We start from the raw sequence: 22,499 nt of genomic DNA, 5'->3' as shown, positions 1-22,499 counted from the left end.
GAAATGACTTGGTACTGGACATTTTGAATCACACAATATGATCTACTATTCCAGGAATGACAAATTGAAGAGAAATGGTATTGCATTCATCACCAAAAAGAACATCTCAAGATCTATCCTGAAGTACAATGCTGTCAGTGATAAGATAATATCCATACCCCTGTAAGGAAAACCAGTTAATACGACTATTATTCAAATTTACACACCAATCACGAAAGTCAAAGATGAAGAAATTGAAGATTTTTACCAACTTTTGCAGCCTGAAATTGACCAAACATTCAATCAAGATGTATTGATAGTCATTGGTGATTAGAATGCAGAAGTTGGAAACATCGTTGTTAGAATATATGGCCTTGGTGATAGAAATTATGCCAGAGATTATATGACAGAACTTTGCTAGACCAATGACTTATTTGTTGCAAATATCTTTTTTCAACAACATAATGGCAACTATACATAGAGACCTCACCAGATAGAATACAGAGAAATTAGATCGACTACATTTGTGGAAAGAGGCGATGGAGAAGCTCAATATCATCAGTCAAAACAAGGCCAGAGCTGACTGTGGAATAGACCAGTAATTGCTCATATGCAAATTCAAGTTGAAGCTGAAGAAAATTAAAACAAGTTCATGAGAGCCAAAATATGACCTTGATTATATCCCATCTGAATTTAAAGACCATCTGAAGAACAGATTTCACACACTGAACACCAATAACAAAAGACCAGATGAGTTGTGGGATGCCATCAAGAACATCATACACGAAGAAAGCAAAATATCATTAAAAAGATAGGAAAGGAAGAAAAGACCAAAATGGGAGTCCTTCTCTTTACATGGCTGGAAACCAACAACAATTTTTTTTCTTCTCTTGGCAGCTCTTTTTTCAATTCATTATTGGTCCAGTTGTGACCAATAGTTGTGACCAGAGTGAACTTTGGCTGAAACTATTTTCCTTCAAACACAGTACAATATAGCTGACTATACTACAGGTTTAACCATGCTACCTGAAGCTATACTTGGTCACATTCAGTTACGCCCAAACTTTACTCTACTGAATGAGTGCCCAATTACTTCTCAATCTCCATAGTCAGAATTAATGATATTTCAGGCAAGATACTAGATCTGTAAAATCATTGAGGTGTGACTGCCTCCCTTCTTCAGTAAACTGCAGGACATTCATTTAGCAGCTGCCTAAGAAGGCTGGCAGTTCAAACCCACCAGCCACTCCTCGGAACACTGGGCAATCTACTTCAGTAGAGATACTGCCTCGGAAACCCAAGGAGGGGTTGCTAGGACTCAGGACTGACTGGATGGCAGTGAGTGAAATGCATGACTTTTATGGATGCTGCTTCTGCTTCAGTCCCTAGATTAAAGATATTCACAAATATTGTCATTCATGATGGCAATTGTTCCTTTAAATGGCCTCCATTGTATTTTGACCTTGCGGAAACAATCACAAAGATTATTAGTATATCTACCATAATTAGGAGGCAATTGAAAATACCATGGCTTGGGTTGTTGTTGTTATGTGCCGTGCCGAGTCAGACCCGACTCATAGCCACCCCTCCTTGGGTTTCTGAGGCAGTATCACTACGGAAGTAGATTGCCCAACCTTCCTTCCAAGAAGTGGCTGGTGGGTTTGAACCACCAGCCTTCTGGTTAGCAGTCAAGTGCTTTAGGAACTATGCTACAAGAACTCCTATGGCTTGGGTTAGGCACACTTTAGTCCTCAAAGTGACATCTTCACCCTTCAACACTTTAAAGGGGTCTTTTGCAGCAGATTTAGCAGATTAGGCAACTGCTAAATGCGTGCCCTGAAAGTTACTGAAGAAGGGAGGAAGTCACACCTCAATAATTTTACAGATCTAGTGTATCCACCACATAATTAGAATCTCTGGTAGTGTAGTGGCTAAGGCATTTGACTGCTAATCAGAAAGCTAGTGGTTCAAATCCACCAGCCACTCCTTGGAAGAAAGGTTGAGCAAAATACTTGCGTAGTGATATCACCTCAGAAATCCAAGGAGGGGTCACTATGAGTCGAATATGACTCTACGGCAGTGGGTTCTACCACATAATTAAAATATTTAGGACTCTAACACGTACAGGTAGTCCCCAACTTACAACTGGATTCTGTTCCTTCTATCGCCCTGTAAAACAGTTCTGACGTGAGTCAAATACCTCTTTTATTTTTCAGTTTTCATTATTTTCCCCCTTTTTGATCATTATCTTTATAAATCTGATCTTCATTTGTCTTTGTGGTTTGGAAACATTACATATAAACTTACAGATATTTTAATATATACATATATGCATTTAAACAATGCACAAAATATAAAAATTACTCCAACAATGAACAAGAGTTGGACAATGTTAGCATTTTGGCAGTTGTGGCAATAATTTCACTTGTGCAAGGTTCTGGATTATCTGGATTATCCCTTGAAAAAGTATTGTATTTCTAGTTAGAAAATTAGTGAGAGTTTTCTGTATGGTCTTTTTCTTTTTTTTCTTCATATATTTTATGGTAACATCTCACTGTTTCTCAAATCTGCCTACCAGCATTAGCAAAGCAATCAGCATTTGGGTCTATGTTTTCAAGCAACTGAAACTCTTCATTTCATTTACAAAAAAACTTCAGCTAATCTTTTCACTGTAAATCATAACATTGAACATCTGAGAGTAAACATCTGAGTGTGATAACATCAGCAAATTATGTGTTGCAACATTGCATTTGTTGTTGTTGTTGTTATGTGCCATAGAGTAGAGTCATAGAGTCGACCCTGACTCATAGCGACCCCTCCTTGGGTTTCTGAGACAGTATCACTACGGAAGTAGGATTGCCCAACCTTCCTTCTGAGGAGTGGCTGGTGGGTTTGAACCTCCAGCCTTCTGGTTAGCAGTCAAGTGCTTTAGCCACTATGCTACCAGAGCTCCTATTGTATTAGTGTATGTTACTAATAATGAGATGTACAAAAAACAGATGCTCAAAGTGTGGTTTGGTGTAACTACAATACATTGTCAGTTAGGGACTATCTACCTTTACATATTTTTAAAAGGTGAAAGACATATTGCTCAGTTGTTAAGGTCAGAAAACCAGTCAGAAGAAATAGTATCACTATACAGTTACAAGGCTCGTATATTATGACACAATTGCTATGGCTTCTGAAAGTAAAGCAGCAAAATCTTAACTTCAGTTCTTATTTTTAAAATTGAGGTAGAAGAAAGAAAATAAATGTTTGCTGACCTGGCTTTAGACAGTGACCTCCACCTGACCTGGATCAGGGCAAGATGAAATTGGGAGCAGTTGTTAACCAGCAAAATGTGTCTGTCCTAAGAATACACAAATACTTTATAGCATATCCTACTTACCCTAAAGGAGCTCTGGTAGCATAGTGCCTAAGGCACTTGACTGCTAACCAGAAGGCTGACGGTTCAAACCCAGCAGCCACTCCTCGGAAGGAAGGTTGGGCAATCCTACTTCCATAGTGATACTGCCTCGGAAACCCAAGGAGGAGTCGCTATGAGTCGGGGCCAACTCGACAGCAAATAACAACAACAACAACCACTTACCCTAAATGAACTCTGCATGGTCTAGTGGGCAAGGCATTTAGTTGCTAACCAAAAGGTCGGTAGTTTAAACCCATCAGCTGCTCCACAGGAGGAAGATGAAGCAATCTACTTCCATAAAGATTTACAGACTTGGGAACCCAATGGGGGTCATTATGAGTTGGGATCAACTCGATGGCAATGGCTTTTTATTTACCGTAAACCAAAGAATTTTCTTTCCATTTTTAACAAGTGATTTGAAAACTCTTGCAACCTGCTACAAAAAGGAATTGGTGTGTATTTTCACAGAAGACTGTTCATTTTGTCCTGAAGCAAGAGGATTTGTAAATATATATACAAAGATTCCCAGCTAGGTTAGTATCTTTGCCATTAGATAGGTATCTAACCACATGCTGACAAATATAAAACAAACAAAAAATATGGTAAGGAAAAATTGTGGTTAAATCAGCACATCCAAACATAAAAAAAACAAAAACAAAAAAAAGTGGTTAGCATTGTTGTTATGGACCAACATAGACTTCAACAGATAAATATTTTAAAAACATAAAAGACATATATTGCTCAGTTATTGAAATCAGTCAGAAGAAATAGTATACTTTATAGAACTAATATATTATGATAAAATTACTACAGTCATTAAAAGTCAATAAAGTAGCAAAACTTTAACTTCAGTTCTTATTTTAAAGTTGAAGTAGAAGAAAGAAAATATTTTAGATGCCTTTACCCAACATCTCAGGAATATACTTTGCCCTTCAGAAACAGGAAGGAAAGAGAACATTCCTGGAATGGAGTGACCAGGGACCACCCTTGCTTGTGATGAATGCACTGATAAGAAGCGGTTCTCAGGCAGAGATGTTGGCTGTGTGTGGTCTTATTCAACCATGATATCATAAACTCTTCTGCAGTTAGTGAAGAAAACATTTAACCACAGGTAACTATCTTAGGCTCATAGCTACCCCCTTTGGGTTTCTGAGGAGATAAATCTTTACAGAAGTAGATTGCTCTGTCTTCCTTCCACAGAGTGGATGGTTAGCAGTCAAATGACTTAGGCACTACACGACCAGAGCTCTTTAATTATCTTAGGCTAGGTTCTCTAGAGAAGCAAAAGCAGTGAAGCTTAGAGAGAGAGAGAAGTTTTTCTCAGAGGAATGGCTCACACAGTTGTAGAGAATGGCAAGTCCCAGGTTCACAAGTCAAACATCAAGTTGGAGGCTTTTCCTGACTCAGGCAGTTGCAGGGACTGGTGAACCCAAGATTGGCAGGTAATATTGTTGGCTGCTTACTTTGTTGTTGTTGTTGCTATGCGCTGTCGAGTCGGCCCCAACACATAGCGACTCCTCCTTGGGTTTCCGAGGCAGGATCACTACGGAAGTAGGATTGCCCAACCTACCTTCCAAGGAGTGGCTGGTGGGTTTGAACCACCAGCCTTCTGGTTAGCAGTCAAGCTTACTTTAGCAGATGGCAAATCCAAGATTGGGAGGTAAAATGGCGGATCATTGACCTACAGACTGTGAGGGCAACAATCCCAAGTTCAACAGGGAATACAGCAGGCCACTGGTTCAGCTCCAAAAACTGGATGATGGTAAGTTCAATCAGGGTCCAGATCCAATAGAAACCCTAAGAGTTTTCTCAGGATATACATATCATTCATAGAGAGAGAGAGAGAAGAGGCAGTCCACACACCTGAGGCATCGCCCTTTCAACTGATTGCCTCCTCACAGTATATCTCATCATGAAAGGCCTTACATTACATCTGCTTAAATCACTTATAATCATGGTCCAGTCAAGTTGACACACAACCATAACTATCACAGAAATTAAAGCCAAACCCACTGCCATCAAGTGGATTCTGAGTCATAGTGACCATATAGGACAGCGTAGAATTGCTCTGTAGGGTTTTCAAGGCTGTACATGTTTATAGAAGCAGATTGCCACATCTTTGTCCCACAGAGTGGCTGGTGGGTTTGAACTGCCAACTTTTGGTTAGCAGCTGAATGCTTTAACCACTGTGCCACCACAGCTCGTCTAACCACAGGTCATCCACAATAATTGCATCTGTGGTCAGGTTACCATTTAGCATTGTTACCATGTTACTTGGACCTGTACCATTCCCATATGATTGATTTTCACTGGCTGAAAGGCCTTTATTCCTAGTTTGCAAGCTCAGCCTAAACCTGTTTGCATCATAGCAACATGTAAGTCTCCACCGACAGAAAGAAGGTGACTGTGAATACAGTGCATTATCTAGAAATCAAACCCAAGTCTCCAATATTGTTGTTGTTGTTGTTGTTAGGTGCTGTCAAGTCAGCTTCAACTCATAGCGACCCTATGTACAACAGAACGAAACACTGCCCAGTCCTGCGTGAGCTTCACAATCCTGCTATACCTGAGCTCATCGTTGTAGCCACTATGTCAATCCATCTCATTGAGGGCCTTCCCCTTTTTCACTAACCCTCCACTTTACCAAGTATGATGTCCTTTTCTAGGGAATGGTACCTTTTGACAACACGACCAAAGCAGGTGAGAACAAGTTTGGCCATTCTTGCTTCCAAGGAGCATTCTGGCTGTGCTTCTTCTAGGACATGTTTGCTAGTTCTTCTGGCAGTCCTTGGTATTTTCAGTCTTCTTCACCAATACCACAGTATGGAAGGCAAGAATTCTACCATTGAACCACTAATTCTTCTGGCCATGATACATATATTCTTCTGGCCATGATCAGACTTGGCTGTAAGACCACTGGAACCAATTGGAAGGATATTTTTATATTTTTTTCTTTTTTCAAATAGGTACAATTGATCCAGGGGACAGTGTAATCTCTAGCTCATTCTGGTGTCAGGACCAATCACTGGGTTTCCCTGGGTTATAATCCCCTTCAGGTGAGGTGGTTGTGAACCCATAGTTCAGAGCCAAAGTCCTTTTATCTCACATTCTGTGTGTCTATAGCTACCTTTCCTCAATACCACACAAAATAATTTCTATGCTAAAAAAGCAGATCACCTTGTCCTGATGTTAAAAAAAAAAAAAAAAATGAAACAAGTTCAAAATAATTAGGAGTCAAAATGATCCATTCAGGAAGTATTTGAGTATATGAGTATCTGGGCACTGTGCTGCTAAGGGGAAAAAGACATGTCGACTATCATTCCTGACCTTGAGAGGTTCATAGGCTCTGATAAAAACACACAATAGCATGTTAGAATAGTAGTTTAAAGTTTTTCATTTTTTAAAGAGGTGCTAAATCAAGAGAGGGTATTTTAAGGAGACTACTTGGGAAGTTTGATGTGTGTCACCTGCAACTCAGAGGTCACAGTGAACTGGGCTCTGTCTCTACCTGCGAAATCTCAACGTGAGACATAAATTGGCTATTTTGATGAGTGAGCAAAAAAGACTGCTTTGAGGAATTAAGAAAAAAAAAAAAATGAGTTTTGGGACTGGCCAAACTCCCAGAGCTCATCAAGGCAAAGGATACAGAGGGTTGCCATAGACTAGATGTGAGCTGTGCATGCAAGAAACAGTCACCATGGACTCGTCAAGGTCTTGTGTCATCAGGAGAGGTGAAGAACTCCAAGAGGTATTGATGAATGCTAATGTGCTGAGGAAGGAGTAAGTGACCAATCAGAATAGAGCTTCCTCATCCTTATCCAGAAAATTGCCGATGAGAAATACAACTATCAAGGTGAAAAGTCTCTGAAGAGACCTCGAAAGTGCCAATGACTAAAAGAATCCGTTTTCTTCCATCTTCCCAATATAGAGAGTGCTGATCACCATCATAATACCAATCCACTCATCCATTGCCATTGAGTCAGTTCCTACTCACAGCAACCCTATAGGACAGAGTACAACTACCCCCATAGAGTTTCCAAGGCTGTAAATCTTTATGGAAACAGACTGCTTCATCTTTTTCCTGCAGAGCAGCTGGTGGGTTCAAACCACCAACCTTTTGGTTAACAGCCAAATGTCTTAACCACTGTGCCACCAGATTTCCTTAATGCTTATTAAGAAGGAAATTTTCTGCTCCTCTTGCCCCTCCTATTCTTCTTTCCTGTCTCAAACTTGGAGGCATCAGTAATATCCATTAGCAAGAATGAGGAGGTAAAGTAAAAGTGCTAAGGGAAAGAGAGAATTTGGCTCCACCACCCTCCCTGAGTACAAGCATACCTCAGAAATGTTGCGGGTTTAGTTCCAGATCGCTGCAATAAAGTGAGTCACAAGAATTTTTTGGTTTCCCAGTGCATATAAAAGTTAATGTTATTGTAGTCTATTAAATGTGCAATAGCTTTATGAAAAAGTTTGAAATACCATGAAAATTACCAAAATGTGACACAAAGACACAAAGTAAGCACATTCTGTTGGAAAAATGGCTCCAATAGATTTGCTCCATGGAGGGTTGCCTCAAAATCTCAATTTATATATATATATATCTGCAAAGCACAGTCAAATGTGGTATACCTGTATAGGCCTCCCACCTGCAGTAGACCTGAGGTAAGTGAATTGTTATAGAATCATTCAAAATGTTAGGGAAGTAGAGAGGAAACAATGATTAACTTCTTGAGAGAATCAAAGATGGATTCTAAGAGCAAATAACTCTTTGTCGAGGTCTTAAGGAATGACTAGACTTTTGCCAAATTATCACATTAGGGAGAGAGTTCCGGCCTAGAGAACATCGCCAGCAAAGATGGAGGCCCATAAGTGCATGGTATGTGTAGTGCATGCTGAGCAGTTTGCTGTAACTGGAGCACAAGGCACACAGTAAGGCATGGGATAAGTTAGAAAAAATGGGCTCAAGTCAGGATATGAGAAGTCTTAAATAGTAAAATGTTAAGGAAAATAATTTTCAGCTACTGAGAGACCTACTGAAATACATTCTGGGCAAGTAATACTTACTAAATCCAAATTCTACTCTCCGAAAATATCATTTCATTACCCCATCTATATTTTAATTCAAATACTTCTTCATTGGAATATGTTTGCAAAGGTATTATCTCTGTAATTTTGATTTTCTATCTTACTACCTCAGGAGATAATTTATCAATAATGAAGCTATTTCCTGGTTACTTTTTTTTTCCTTTTTTTGTCTTCAGATGTCACAGGCCAAATAAATACATTAATTTTAAAAAACTTTTTATGATAATATGATAGTATGAGAGTTCTGATGGCATAGTGCCTAAGACAGTAGACTGCTAACCAGAGGCTGGTGGTTCAAACCCACCAGCCACACCTCAGAAGGAATATTGGGCAACCTATTTCCATAGAGATACCACCCTGAAAACCCAAGGAGGGTCACTATGAGTTGAATTTACTTGACAGCAGTGAGTTTGGTTGTTTTGTTTTGTTTTTAAGATAGCATATTTAGTATAGTGGCTAAACTTAGTGTAAGCTTTAAATTGTCAACTAAGGCTACTGGCTATTATTTAGAGTAGACCAAAGCAGATATGGATCAGTATCTTCACTTGACCAAATCTTAATGTTCTCATAGTCAAACTTGTCCTCCCTTTAGAAGATGTGCACATACCTTCCACCTGGCCCCAAAACCTGATGCCTTCCCTGGCTTTCTTCAGCCCTCTCCTTCTAGGGAGTCACTTTTCTGCCTCTGGAGATAGCATTTCTGGCATCGCAGCGAAACAGGATCCCATTTTCCTCCAGGGTTTCTGTGGATCTCTGTGATCTGCAAATGCCATGAGAAAAGGCATTGTGACAATTTTCTCCCAAGAAAGTTTTGTTATTGTTAGTTGTTCTCGAGTCAGCTCCTAGCATGGTGAACTTAGTTATAATGGAACGAAATGTTGCCTAATTCTGTACCATCTTTGTTATCACTGGTATGCTTGAGTTCATTGCTTGGCTATTATGTAGTGCCCTCCAACATAGAGGGTTCATCTTCCAGCACTATATAAGACATTATTCTATTTGGATCCATAAGGTTTTCAACACTTCTTTAAAGTTCTAAAAGGCAAAGATATCACTTTGATGACTAAGGTGTGCCTGACCCAATCAATGGTCTTTCCAATACCCTCATATACAAGCAAAGGCTGGACAATGAAATAAAAAAAAAGAAGAAGAAGAACACAGAAGAAGAATTGGTGCAGTTGAATTGTGCTGTTGGCAAAGAATATTGAATACGCCATAGACTGACAGAACCATACAAAACCCACTACTATTGAGTCAATTCTGACTCATAGCAACCCTATAGAAAAGAGTAGAACTGCCCCATAGGGTTTGCAAGGCTATAAATCTTTACAGAATCAGACTGACTCATTTTTCTCCTGTAGCACAGCTAATGGATTCAAACCACCAACATTTTGGTTAGCAGCCGAATGTGTTTGCCACTGCACCACCAGAGCGCCTCTGGACTGTCCGAAAAATGAACAAATCTTAGAAGAAATACAACCAGAATGCTCCTTAAAGGCATGAAGGGAAAGACTTCAGTTTGCTTACCTTAGATCTATCATCAGGAAAGACCAATTGCTGGAAAAAGAGCATATTTGGTAAAGGGTCAGCAAAAATGAGAGGAAGCCTCATCATGGTGAATTGCCGCAATAGCCACAACAATGGACTCAGACATACCAAAGACCATGAAGAAGGTGCAGGACCAGCAACTTTTTGTTGTGCTACAAACAAAGTCACCATGAGTCAGAGTTGACTCAACAGCAACTAAGAACAATTTTCAGAAGTACATTGCCAGGCCTTTCTTCATAATTTGTGTTGGTCTAGAAGCATCACTGAAGCCTGTCACCATGAGTGACCATGTTGGTATTTGAAATAGCAGGTACATAACTTACTACATCAAAGCAACATGCAGGCCATCATAGTACTACAAACTGATAGACAATGGTGGCTCCCAAGAAGTCTCCCTAAATTCCTTACTATCTTTTCCCAAACAATAGCTAACTTGTCTGAGTATTAGCAGTTTAGATAATTGTCCCCAGTAGGGAAATTTCCAGACAGGGAATTGGGACAGTTGTTGTGAGGAGGCAACAGCAGAGATCCAGGTAGGAGGGAACCCAGACCATGCCCCACAAGCAGCAAGGTGGGGAAATCAGGGGAAAGGAGAGAAAAAGGCTAGGTGGACTGGGACAGAATGAGGAGGCAGCAGCAGGGATCCAGGTAAGAGGACGCTGGAGAGGTTTCCAACAGCCAAGGGAGACAAACTTGTCTGTCAGTTTGTCCTACTATGGTGACGTGTTGTTGTGAGGCTTGAGGCTGTGCCACTGGTGTTTCAAACCCAGCAGGGTGCACATGGTGCACAGATTTCAGCATGGCTTGCAGATTGAGACAGACTAGCAAGAAGGAAGAGGCCATTCACTCCTCAAAGAATTGGCCAGGGAAAACCTTATGAATAGCAGAGGAACACTGTCTGATACATTACTGCTCAACTTTATGAATAGCCTGGAATAGTTGTCCAGTAAAGAGCAGGAGGATGAGACATGTAGGTTAGAAGGCTCTCAAAACAGGACTGGGAAAGAGCTGCATCATCAGAGTAAAACCAGCCTTCCTGATATGGATAAGGTAAAGCTTTCAAAACCTCCATTTTCTGATGTGGCACAACTCAAATTGATGAGAAATAGCTGAAAACATCCATTAATTATCAGAACATGGAATGTACAAAGTTTGAATCTAGGAAAATTGGAAGTTGTCAAAAATGAAATGAAACAAACAAATATTGATGTCTTAGGCATTAGTGAACTGAAATGGACTGGTTTTATCCATTTTGAATCAGACAATCATATGATCTATTATACTGGGAATGACAATTTGAAGAGCAATGGCATGGCATTCATCATCATAAAGGATGTTTCAATATCTTTTCTGAAGTACAATGCTGTCAGTGAAGGATAATATCCATATGCCTACAAGGAAGACCAGTTAATATGACTATTATTCAAATTTATGCACTGACCACCAAAGCCAAAGATGATGAAATTGAAGATTTTTATCAACTTCTGCAGTCTGAAATTGACCAAACATGCAATCAGGATGTGTTAATTAACACTGGTGACTGGAATGCAAAAGTTAGAAACAAAGAAGAATCACTAGTAGTTGGAAATTTTGGCCTTGGGGACAGAAATAATGCTGGAACTCACATGGTAGAGTTTTGCAAGACCAACGACTTATTCATTGCAAATACCTTTTTTCAACAACACAAATGGTGGCTGTACACATGGACTTCATTAGATGGAACACACAGGAATCAGATTGTCTACATCTGTGACAAGAGGCGATGGAGAAGCTCAATATATTCAGCCAAAACAAGGCCAGGAGCTGATTGTGCAACAGACCATCAACTGCTCATATGCAAATTCAACTTGAAATTGAAGACAATTAAAACAAGTCCACAAGAGCCAAAATATGGTCTTGAATATATCCCTCCTGAATTTGCAGACCACTTAAAGGATAGATTTGATGCACTGAACACCAATGACTGAAAATCAGGAGAATTGTGGGATAACATCAAGAGCATCATCCACGAATAAAGCAAGAGGTCATTAAAAATATGAGAAAAGAAGACCAAATGGATGACAGAAGGAAACTCTGAAACTTGCACTTGAGTGAAGATTAGCTAAAGCAAATGGAAAAAATGACAAGATAAAGGAACTGAACAGAAGATTTCGAAGAGCAGCTCAAGCAGAGAAAGCCAGGTACTATAATGAAATGTGCAAAGACTTGGAGTTAGAAAACCAAAAGGGAAGAATAGGCTTGGCATTTCTCAAGCTGAAAGAACTGAGGAAAAAAATTTAAGTCTCAAAGTGCAATATTGAAAGATTCTATGGGCAAAATATTGAATGATGCAGGAAGCATCAAAAGAAGATGGAATGAATACACAGAGTCCACGTACCAAAAAGAACTGGTCAATCTTCATCCATTTCAGGAGGTGGCATATGATCCAGAACCAATGGTACTGAAGGAGGTAGTCAAAGCTGTAAAGAAAGAATTGGCGAAGAACAAACCTCCAGGAATTGATGGAATACCTATTGAGATGTTTCAACAAACGGATGCCCTTCTGAAGACACTCACTCAGTTATGCCCAGATATTTGGAAGACAGCTTCCTGGCCACTGACTGGAAAAGATCCATATTTGTACCCATTCCAAAGAAAGCTGATCCCACAGAATGTGGAAATTATCAAACAATATCATTAATATTGCACTCAAGTAAGATCTTACTGAAAATAATTCAAAAAGAGTTGCAGCAGTATACTGAGAGAGAACTCCCAGAGGTGCAAGCTGAATTCAGAAGAGGACGTGGAACAAGGGATATCATAGGCTCAAGGCAAAGTATACCAGAAAGATGTTTACTTGTATTTTATTGACTGTGCAAAGGCATTTGATTGTGTGGATCATAACAAATTGTGGATAATATTAAGAAGAATGGGAATTCCAGAACATTTAATTGTACTCATGAGGAACCTGTACATAGACCAGGAGGCTGTCATTCAAAAAGAACAAGGGAACACTGCAAGGTTTAAAATCAAGAAGGGAATGTGTCGGGGTTATATCCTTTCCCCACACTTATTCAATCTATATGCTGAGCAAATAATCTGAGAAGCTGTACTATATGAAGAAGAATGAGGCATCAAGATTGGAAGAAGAATCGTTAACAACCTGCGATACACTGATGACACAACTTTGCTTGCTGAAAGTGAGGATGACTTACTCAGGAGGAACAACTTACTGATGAAGATTGAAGGATACAGTCTGCAATATGAATTACATCTCAATATAAAGAAAACAAAAATCCTCACAACTGGACCTGTAAGGAGCATCACGTTAAATGGAGAAAAGATTGAGGTTGTCAAAGACTTCACATTGCTTGGTTCTACAATCAACGCCAATGGAAGCAGCAGTCAGAACATCAGAGGATACATAGCACTGGACAAGCCGGCTGCAAAGAACCACTTTCAAGTGCTGAGAAGCAAAGATGTCTCCTTGAGGACTAAGGTGTTCCTGACCCAAGCCATGATATTTTCAATTGCCTCATATGCATGTGAGAGCTGGACAATGAATAAGTAAGACCGAAGAATAATTGATGCTTTTGAGTTGTGGTGCTAACAAAGAGGGTACTGAAAGTACCACGGACTACTTAAAGAACTAACACATCTGTCTGGAGTAAGTGCAGCCAGGATGCTTCTTGGAAACAAGAATGGCCAGACTTTGTCTCACCTACTTTGGTCATGTTTTCAGAAGGGACCATTCTCTGGAGAAGGATGTCATGCTTGGTAAGGTGGAGGGTCAATGAAAGAGGGGAAGGCCTTTAACAAGATGGATTGACATGGTGGCTGCAATGATGGGCTCAAGTATTGCAAGGATCATGGAGATGGCATGGGATCGGGTAGTGTTTTGTTCTACTGTGCATAGGGTTGCTATGAGTTGGAAATGACTCGACGGCACCTAACAACAACAGGGAAATTTCAATTACGTGGCATCTCTTAAAACAGAAAATTGAATAGAATTTCGTTTGATTTTATCTTACTGCACTTCCTAGAGTCAAAGTAATGGCATGTGACTCTTTTACATGGCTTTCTCTGTGTGTGTGTGGGGGGGGGGGCATGTATGTGTGTATGTGTGTTTCTCCTCAAGCTATAGAGCAATACAGCCTGTGGTATCTGTCAAGATTGACAGTGTGACAGATACCAAGGCTCACACAGGGCAGAGGTGACAGTAGCCCTCAGTTCATTCATTCTTGCCTTTCTAGAGCCTGTCCTGTACTTTGGGGATGCTGAGTATCACATAGATGAAAGTGTGAACTACCTGGAGGTGTCTGTCTGGAGAAGAGGTCCTGACCTTTCCCAAGCAGCCTCTGTCACTGTGTGTTCTAGGAAGGCTGAGCCATACTCAGCAGAAGGTAAGAGAGCTATTTTAAAAATGTGATTAATAGTATTATTATCATGATATACACTTATGGCAAAGTCTAGTCTATCAGGGAGCCCCTGTGTGGTACAATTAACACACTTAGTTGCCAGTTGGAAAGTTGGAGATTTAAGTCCACACAGAAGCTCCTCAGAAGAAAAACCAGGTGATCTACATCCAAAACATCAGTCATTGCAAACCTTAACAGAGCACAGTTCTACTCTGATGCATGTGGGGTCACCAGGAGTCAGAATCAACTCCACAGCATCTGTTAATCTGCCAAATGTAGAATGCCTATACTTTGTTGATGTTCTCTGATTTAAAGTTTCTTGTACTTGAGCATATAAATGGTAGCGTAGTGCCTAAGGCACTTGACTGCTAACCAGAAGGCTGGCGGTTCAAACCCACCAGCCACTCCTCAGAAGGAAGGTTGGGCAATCTACTTCCCTAGCGATATCACCTCGGAAACCCAAGGAGGGGTCGCTATGAGTCAGGTCCAACTCGACGACACGTAACAACAACAACAACATACATGTAATGACTTCTCCATATGAAATAAACAGAATATTCTAACAGTGGCCTTTATGATTTATTACTTACCCATATGCTTATTTTCAGTCCAAATTAATTTTCCATTGTTCAGAATAGGTATTAAAAAAAACTCACTGTCATCAAGTTGGTCCCGATTCATAGCAACCCCTCCTTGGGTTTCTGAGGCAGTATCTCTAAGGAAGTAGATTGCCCAACATTCCTTCTGAGGAGTGGCTGGTGAGTTTGAACCACCAGCCTTCTGGTTAGCAGTCAAATGCCTTACGTACTATGCCATCAGCACTCTCCAGAATAAGTATGTTGTTGTTGTTATGTGCCATCAAGTCGGACCCGACTCATAGCAACCCCTCCTTGGGTTTCTGAGGCAGTATCACTGTGGATGTAGATTGCCCCATCTTCCTTCTGAGGAGTGGCTGGTGGGTTTGAACCACTAGCCTTCTGGTTAGTAGTCAAGTGCCTTAGGCACTATGCTACCAGAGCTCCCTATAGGTGTTGTTGTTGTTGTTGTTTGCCGTCGAGTCGGCCCCGACTCATACTGTAAATTGCTCATAAATCATATCTCAGACAAGGGTATATCTATAACAGCAGCCCCCTGCTGAGCAAAACCCAGCTCCCAGGAGAATCAAGTGACCTATTAAGTCTTTTAAGTGTAAGAGGTTTTCACTTCTGACTCGGGCATTTTCCTTGGCTTCAAGCAGCATCTACTCACATGATACTCATCTCTGCCTTTCCTGATATGGATGATAGAGGCCTAGAAGCAGTGGGCTAGACAGTTCTGGAAACCATTTCTTTTCCTGAGTCTGTCAGCTCCAGTGGTAATTAAGTTTGTATATCAGCTCTGCTGGACCATGTTTTGAGTGGCTGGACAGCTGGATGTAGTTATTCCCCATGAGGAGACTGGATGTGGTATAAAAAACTCCATACAGAATCTGCTGTGAGACGTTAATCAGTGAAAGGGGAGTTGCTGTCAGGGTGTGGCCTGTTTCTAGTATTTATGTAGAAACTTTAGGAAAGGGCTCTAGCTTTTGGCACATCTGGACCCTGCATTTGGCTAGGTCTTGGCTAGCCGATATTGGAATTGTTCCTAGACTTGAACTAGTGACCTACCATGTTGCTTGCTAATTTTGAGACTGTGCCATTTTACTTGTCAATTTTGGGTTCATCATCCTCAGTAGCCAGCAGCTGCCTGAGTCCGAAAAAGCTCCTAGCTCTAATGGGCCGGAGCAAGAGGCAGAGCTGGAGCCCAAGGTCAAGGTGCCTTTACCTAGCCCCTAGTGTCAGTACTTTGAACTCGAACTTCTAGCCTCCTAAATTGTAAGAGAATAAATCCCTGTTTGTCAAAGCCAATCACTTGTGTATTTCTGTTATAGCAGCACTAGAGAACCAACACAGCTCCTTTAACAGAAAAAAAAGCCAATAGGACTCAATAGGAAAAGACAGCAACATTGTCATCATATTGATACCTGTATCATCCCATTCACCACCTGGAAACTTATGGTGTCCTGGAAATGGACAACCAGCATTTAGGATGAGCTTCTTATATAGCCAAAACACGTGACAATGTTTTAAGATAAAATCAAAGTAAAAGCACACTCCTACAAATAAAACCCTGCAATCTAAAATCCAACACTAACAGATAGGCAGAAAGAGAGTGAAATATGCATTTATCTATGAAATGGGATATTTGTTTCAGCATTTACCCAGAGACAGTTAAGGAAAGTAAAGACAGCCAGCTAGGTTTACAGTCCAGTGCTTATCCCTGAAGAACTGCATGTTATTATACTTTAGTGAATATATCACATGATACTAAAAACAAAAAATAAAAATAAATAAACCATTGCCTTTGAGTCAATTCCAACTCATAGCCACCCTATCACAGGATAGTATGTATGAATTAGTGATAATTTAATGATAATCCCTAATACCGCTGGGTTTTTTTTTTTTTTTTCCTGGTTTGAGTTTATTTTAATTTCTTGAGAGGGCTGGGCCATTTCTCACTTTATGTGCATCCATAGAGCCAAAAGTGAATTAGACTCTAGATTTGTTTTGCTTATAGTTAGGAAGAAAACCAGAATTTGTTTAGATAAACTCCTTTGCTTTTTCTTTTCTTTTTTTTTTTTTTTTTTAATTGTCATTTGGATGAAAGTTTATGGAGCAAATTAGTTTTCCATTCAACAATTCATACAAATGTTTTGTGACATTCATTGCAATCCCCACAATGTAACAACACTCTTCCCCACTGTGCACCATTTCCCTTTGTCCTTCTTTACTATTCCTTGCTGCCTTCTTAGCTTTATCCCAGGGCAAAGTCTACCCTTTTGGTTTCATATGGTCAGTTGTTCTAATGAGAGCATCCCTTCTCCACTGTTCACCTTACAGGCCTGTCTATCATTTGGCTGGAAGTTGAGCCAGGGGGGTTGAGTTCAGTTCCTTTCTTGAAGGGAGTCTATGGGCCATAGTCTCTGGAGTTCCACCAGTCTTTATCAGACCAGTAAGCCTGGTCTTTTTTATGGTTTTGAGTTGTACCACATTTTTCTCCCACTCTACCCAGGTATAATTATATATTATGATCCCTTTCAGAACAATCAGCAGTAATAGCCAGTCAGGTACCATCTAATTCTTCTGGTCTCTTTTTTACTTTTGAATCACATGGTTTCTGCTAGCTCTCAGGTAGAGATGGACTAATTGAAGTAACAGCCATGCTTGGGGTGTTGATTCATGAGTTTAAACATGAGAAATATAGAGATAACTATGCAGATTTAATCATCAGTCCAAAACCAAATCCACTGCCACTGAGTCAATCCTGACTCATAGCAACCCTATAGGAGAGAGTAGAACCACCCTATAGGGTTTCCAAGTCTGTAAATCTTTATGGAAGCAGACTGACACATCTTTCTCCTGTGGTGATACTCAATAGAGCCTAGTAAATATAGTAAATATTTAACATCTGCTCAGGTTCATTAGTTAATAATAATAATTTAATATATAATTATATGTACATGTTTATAATGTATAGTAAACAAATTGCTTATAATGTATAGCATAACAAATTGTGGATAACATTGAGAAGAATGGGAATTCCAGAACACTTAATTGTACTCATGAGAACCTCTACATAGACCAGGAGGCTGTCGTTCAAACAGAACAAGGGGAAACTGCATGGTTTAAAATCAAGAAGGGAGTGTGTCAGTGTTGTATCCTTTCACCATACTTATTTAATCTATATGCTGGGCAAATAATCTGAGAAGCTGGACTATATGAAGAACATGGCATCAGGATCAGAGGAAGAATCATTAACAACCTTGATGGCTTGAAGCACTTACTGATGAAGACTGAAGAATGCAGTCGGCAGTATGGATTACACCTCAATATAAAGAAAGCAAAAATCCTCACAACTGGACCAATAAGCAGCATCACGATAAAAGGAAGAAAGATTGAAGTTGTCAAAGACTTCACATTGCTTGGTTCTACAATCGACGCTGATAGAAGCAGCAGTGAGGACATCAGATGATGTACAGCACTGGGCAAATCTGCTGCAAAGGACCTCTTTCAAGTGCTAAAGAGCAAAGATGTCTCCTTGAGGACTAAGGTGCACCTGACACAAACCATGATATTTTCAATCACCTCGTATGCATGTGAGAGCTGGACAAATGAATAAGGAAGAGCGCAGAAGAGTTGATGCTTTTGAGATGTGGTGCTGGCAAAGAATGCTGAAAGTACCATGGACTGCTAAAAGAACTAACAAATCTATCCTGGAGGAAGTGCAGCTTGAATGCTCCTTGGAAGCAAGAATGGGCAGACTTTGTCTCACATACTTTGGTCATGTTGTCAGAAGGGACCATTCACTGGAGAAGGATATCATGCTTGGTAAGGTGGAGGGTCGATAAAAGAAGGGAAGACCCTCAATGAGATGGATTGGCATAGTGGCTGCGGTGATGGACTCAAGTATAGCAAGGATCGATCATGGAGCTGGCCCAGGACGGGGCAGTGTTTCATTTGGCTATGCATAGGATTGCTATGAGTCAGAGATGACTTGACAGCACCTAACAACATCAACAATAATGTGTAGGTATAATTATAGATTATTGTATATATGATAATTATAACTTCATGTATTAAACGAGTACTATTTTGAGACACTATGTTAACATCTTTGCCTTATTGTCTAAAATCTTCACAACCTTGTAAGGTTGTAAGGTAGCTCTAATTATCCCCATTGTGCAAATGAGGAAACTAAGACTTAAAGAGGTTAAATAATTCATATATGTAAGGAATGGAACCAAGGTGTGGACCAGAGTTCACAGATCGAAAAACTACACTCTTCCCGCTACTCTACTGGGAGCCATATTATTTCCTTTTTGTTCAATGTAATTACATGATGACTTTTTTTTTTTAATTCTTGCAACAATTTCAAACTTACAGAAAAGTAACAAGTATACAGTAAAACACGTTGCCTCCCCGAACCATTGTGTTGCCAACATAATGTCCTATCTCTCCAAAAACTTAGGGGATAATTTCTACACAGACATTCTACTGTGTCACCACAATACAACAAAAAATCAGTACATTAACTTGATGCATAACTACAATATAATCCTGAGATCTCATTCAAGTCTCACAAATCGTCCCCAACTTCTTGTTTATAGCAAAATAATACAATTTAGAATCACACATTACATGTCATTGTCATATCTGTTTAGTTTCCTTCAATCTGTAACAGTTCCTTGATCTTTCCTTCATTTTCCTAACGTTGATGCTTTTTAAGATTATGAACTTGTTTTTGTAGCATGTAGAATATCCCTTAAATTAGATTATTCTGATATTTCCTCATTAGAATCAACTTATGCATTTTTAGCAAGAAAATCACAAAAATGATGTGTTCTCATTGTGTTCTATCACAAAAACTTCTGTCACAAAAAAACTTAACTTTGTCCCATTATTGGTAGTGCTAACTGAGATCATTTGGTCAAGATGATATTTGCCACATTTCTCCACTGTAAAGTTAGTGTTTTTCTCTTTGTAATTAATAAATATTTTGTAGGAAGATTTCTTGGGACCATGTAATTATCCTCTTCCTCAATTTATTTGTGTATTTATTTCTATCAGTATGAAGTCAAGATTTCCTGCTTTATTCATTTGGTTATAACATGCTGCTAGCATTCCTTATTGTGATGCTCAGTTTGTCATGTGATGACCTTTCTAAATGAGTAGCAAAGAAGTTACACAGTCAAGTGGGCCTACTTGCAAAATGATTAATAACCACATAGAGAAGGGCAGAACCTTCAAAAGCTGAGTAAAATGAGTAAGATTAGACAAGGTGTCAGCCAAAGGTGAGTGAGTTACATCTAATCAAAATGAAATGCATAATAGATCTCTTCTTGAACTGTAAAAGTGACAAAGGCAAATCTCATTTCAAATTGAAGTTGCCTAATTATAAGCACTGGGATTTTTGTGGAATGTTTATAAGGTGATATATTTGCTTTGTCTGGACATAGGAGCACTGACAAGGATGGCCCATGGGTATAACAATTAGTTACTGTTGTGGCATTTGATAGAATATGGACATTTTCCTTTCCTGGGGATTTTACCCACAAAATAAAATTCTGAGATTTCTGCATAGATATGGAGGAATGCAACCAACTTGATGATACCCTCATTTTCCTCTGAAGGAAAACTTAGGATAATAGATCCTCCTGTCTCACTCTTGGCCTTTATCTTTCCCAACAGCTGGAATAGATTATGTTGGCATCAACCGAAAACTGGACTTTGCTCCTGAGGTACACAGGCAAATATTCCAAGTGACAATTCCTGATGACCTAAGACAGCCCATCCTGGAGGGTCCAGAGAGGTTTGAATTACTTCTCCAGATGCCCATGGGTGCAGTGCTTGGAGAACCAAATAAAAGTACCATTTTCATCAAGGTTGCCATCACTGACTGTAAGCAAAATGGTTGCATGTAGTCCCTTTGATTGAAAGACTTTAAAGGGAAAAAAAACAGCCAAAACACAGCTCCTAATAACAGAAGGAAACTCTATGGTTCCTAGATCTTAGCAAATTTGGGATATTAATGATTTTTACTGTCAGTTGTAGTTACAGTCCCATGATATGTAAAAATATAATTTGTGTGACTGCATGTGCATATATATATATATATATATATATATATATATATATGGGATTGAGCCCATAAAGGATTACATTGTGCTCTTGCTATCCTTTTCCTATTGTCTTTAACCTTATTTCTGAGGCCATTGTTATCAATTAAAACAATAGTTATAAGTCAAAGGATCTGTTTGTCTTCACTGATTGATGCTGGACATTAAGCATTCTTGAAATATATGTCTGGTATTTGTGAAGCAAATAATCATCTTTTGGTTTTCTAGGCTATTGTGATAAAAGAGGAGCTCTGGTGGCATAGTGATAAGAGAGCCCTAGCTGAAATTTGCAAATGAATCTAAAGCTCATTTTTGCCTGCTGCTCTATTTTCCTCTGTAAGTCTTTTATCAGGGTCATGTAGATACCAAAATCCCTTCATCATCTCACACTTCTTTTGCAAACTCTTTTGAAAAACCCACTGTCATCAGGTCGATTCCAACTCATAGCAACCCTATAGGACAGAAGGAACAGTACATAGATTTCCAAGGCTATAAATCTTTACGGAAGCAGACCACCTCACCTTTCTCCTGCAGAGTGGCTGATAGATTCAAACCACCAACCTTTTGTTTAGCAGCCAAACGCTTTAACCACTGCACCCCCAAAGCTCCTTCTGTTGTAAAAGAAGATAATAAACAGTAAAGTGATACAACTGTGAGTAGCGGGAAAAAAAAAAAAATGAATGTGAGCATTAGAAAGGAGAAGAAAGAAAAATCTAAGCATTGCATAATCCCGAAACTGCCCAATTTCCAAATAATTTTACATTGATAGTATAAACAGTCATTAGTAGCCTCCATTAGTTATCAAATAAATCAGTTTCCAAATTATTTTGAAAACCATGTTTGTGCCCCACTATTACCTTTAAAGTATTTCTTCCAAAAATTAGCCAATATAGTGGTAGAAGATGAGCTCCCTGTGTTGGAATCACAAAGATGGCACAGGACCAGACAGCATTTGGTCCTATTGTACGTGGGGTAGCTAGAAGTCAGAGCCAACTCAACAGCAACTAACAATGTAGCAATATTTGATAGAATAGCATGAGCTCTGATTTATCAGCAAGCATGTAATGCAAATGCACTGCCGTCAATTCAGATCCAACTCATAGCAACCCCTCCTTGGGTTTCCGAGGCGGTATCACTACAGAAGTAGATTGCCCAACGTTCCTTCTGGGGAGTGGCTGGTGGGTTTGAACCACCAGCTTTCTGCTTAGCAGTCAAATGCCTTAGGCACTACACCACCAGAGCTTCCAGCAATTATGTAGTAACATGAAAAATGTGTAGGTTAAGTGAAAAATCCTGATACTAAATTTTATGTCTATTGCAAGTGCAACCCTTAAAAATATGGAAAAGAATAAATAATATGCTTAAACAAAATAATAACTTTGTGTTAGGGTAA

General features: G+C 39.5%; 1 protein-coding gene across 1 annotated transcript in view; it reads left to right on the top strand.

Moving 5' to 3' along the window:
* The window catches only part of FREM3 (FRAS1 related extracellular matrix 3), a 177,428-nt gene extending 156,517 nt beyond the window's left edge, over positions 1-20,911 (top strand). The window contains 2 exon segments of the mRNA XM_007944119.1: positions 14,248-14,397; positions 20,679-20,911. Of these exon segments, the coding sequence (XP_007942310.1) occupies positions 14,248-14,397; positions 20,679-20,911 (383 nt within the window).
* Positions 20,912-22,499: the final 1,588 nt, after the last annotated feature.

The sequence above is a fragment of the Orycteropus afer genome, unplaced genomic scaffold (assembly GCF_000298275.1).
Source record: "Orycteropus afer afer isolate SDZICR_OR568_19922 unplaced genomic scaffold, OryAfe1.0 scaffold00120, whole genome shotgun sequence".
NCBI lineage: Eukaryota > Metazoa > Chordata > Mammalia > Tubulidentata > Orycteropodidae > Orycteropus > Orycteropus afer.
Note: the sequence above shows the minus strand (reverse complement) of the source record. Positions and strands in the feature narration are given on the sequence as shown.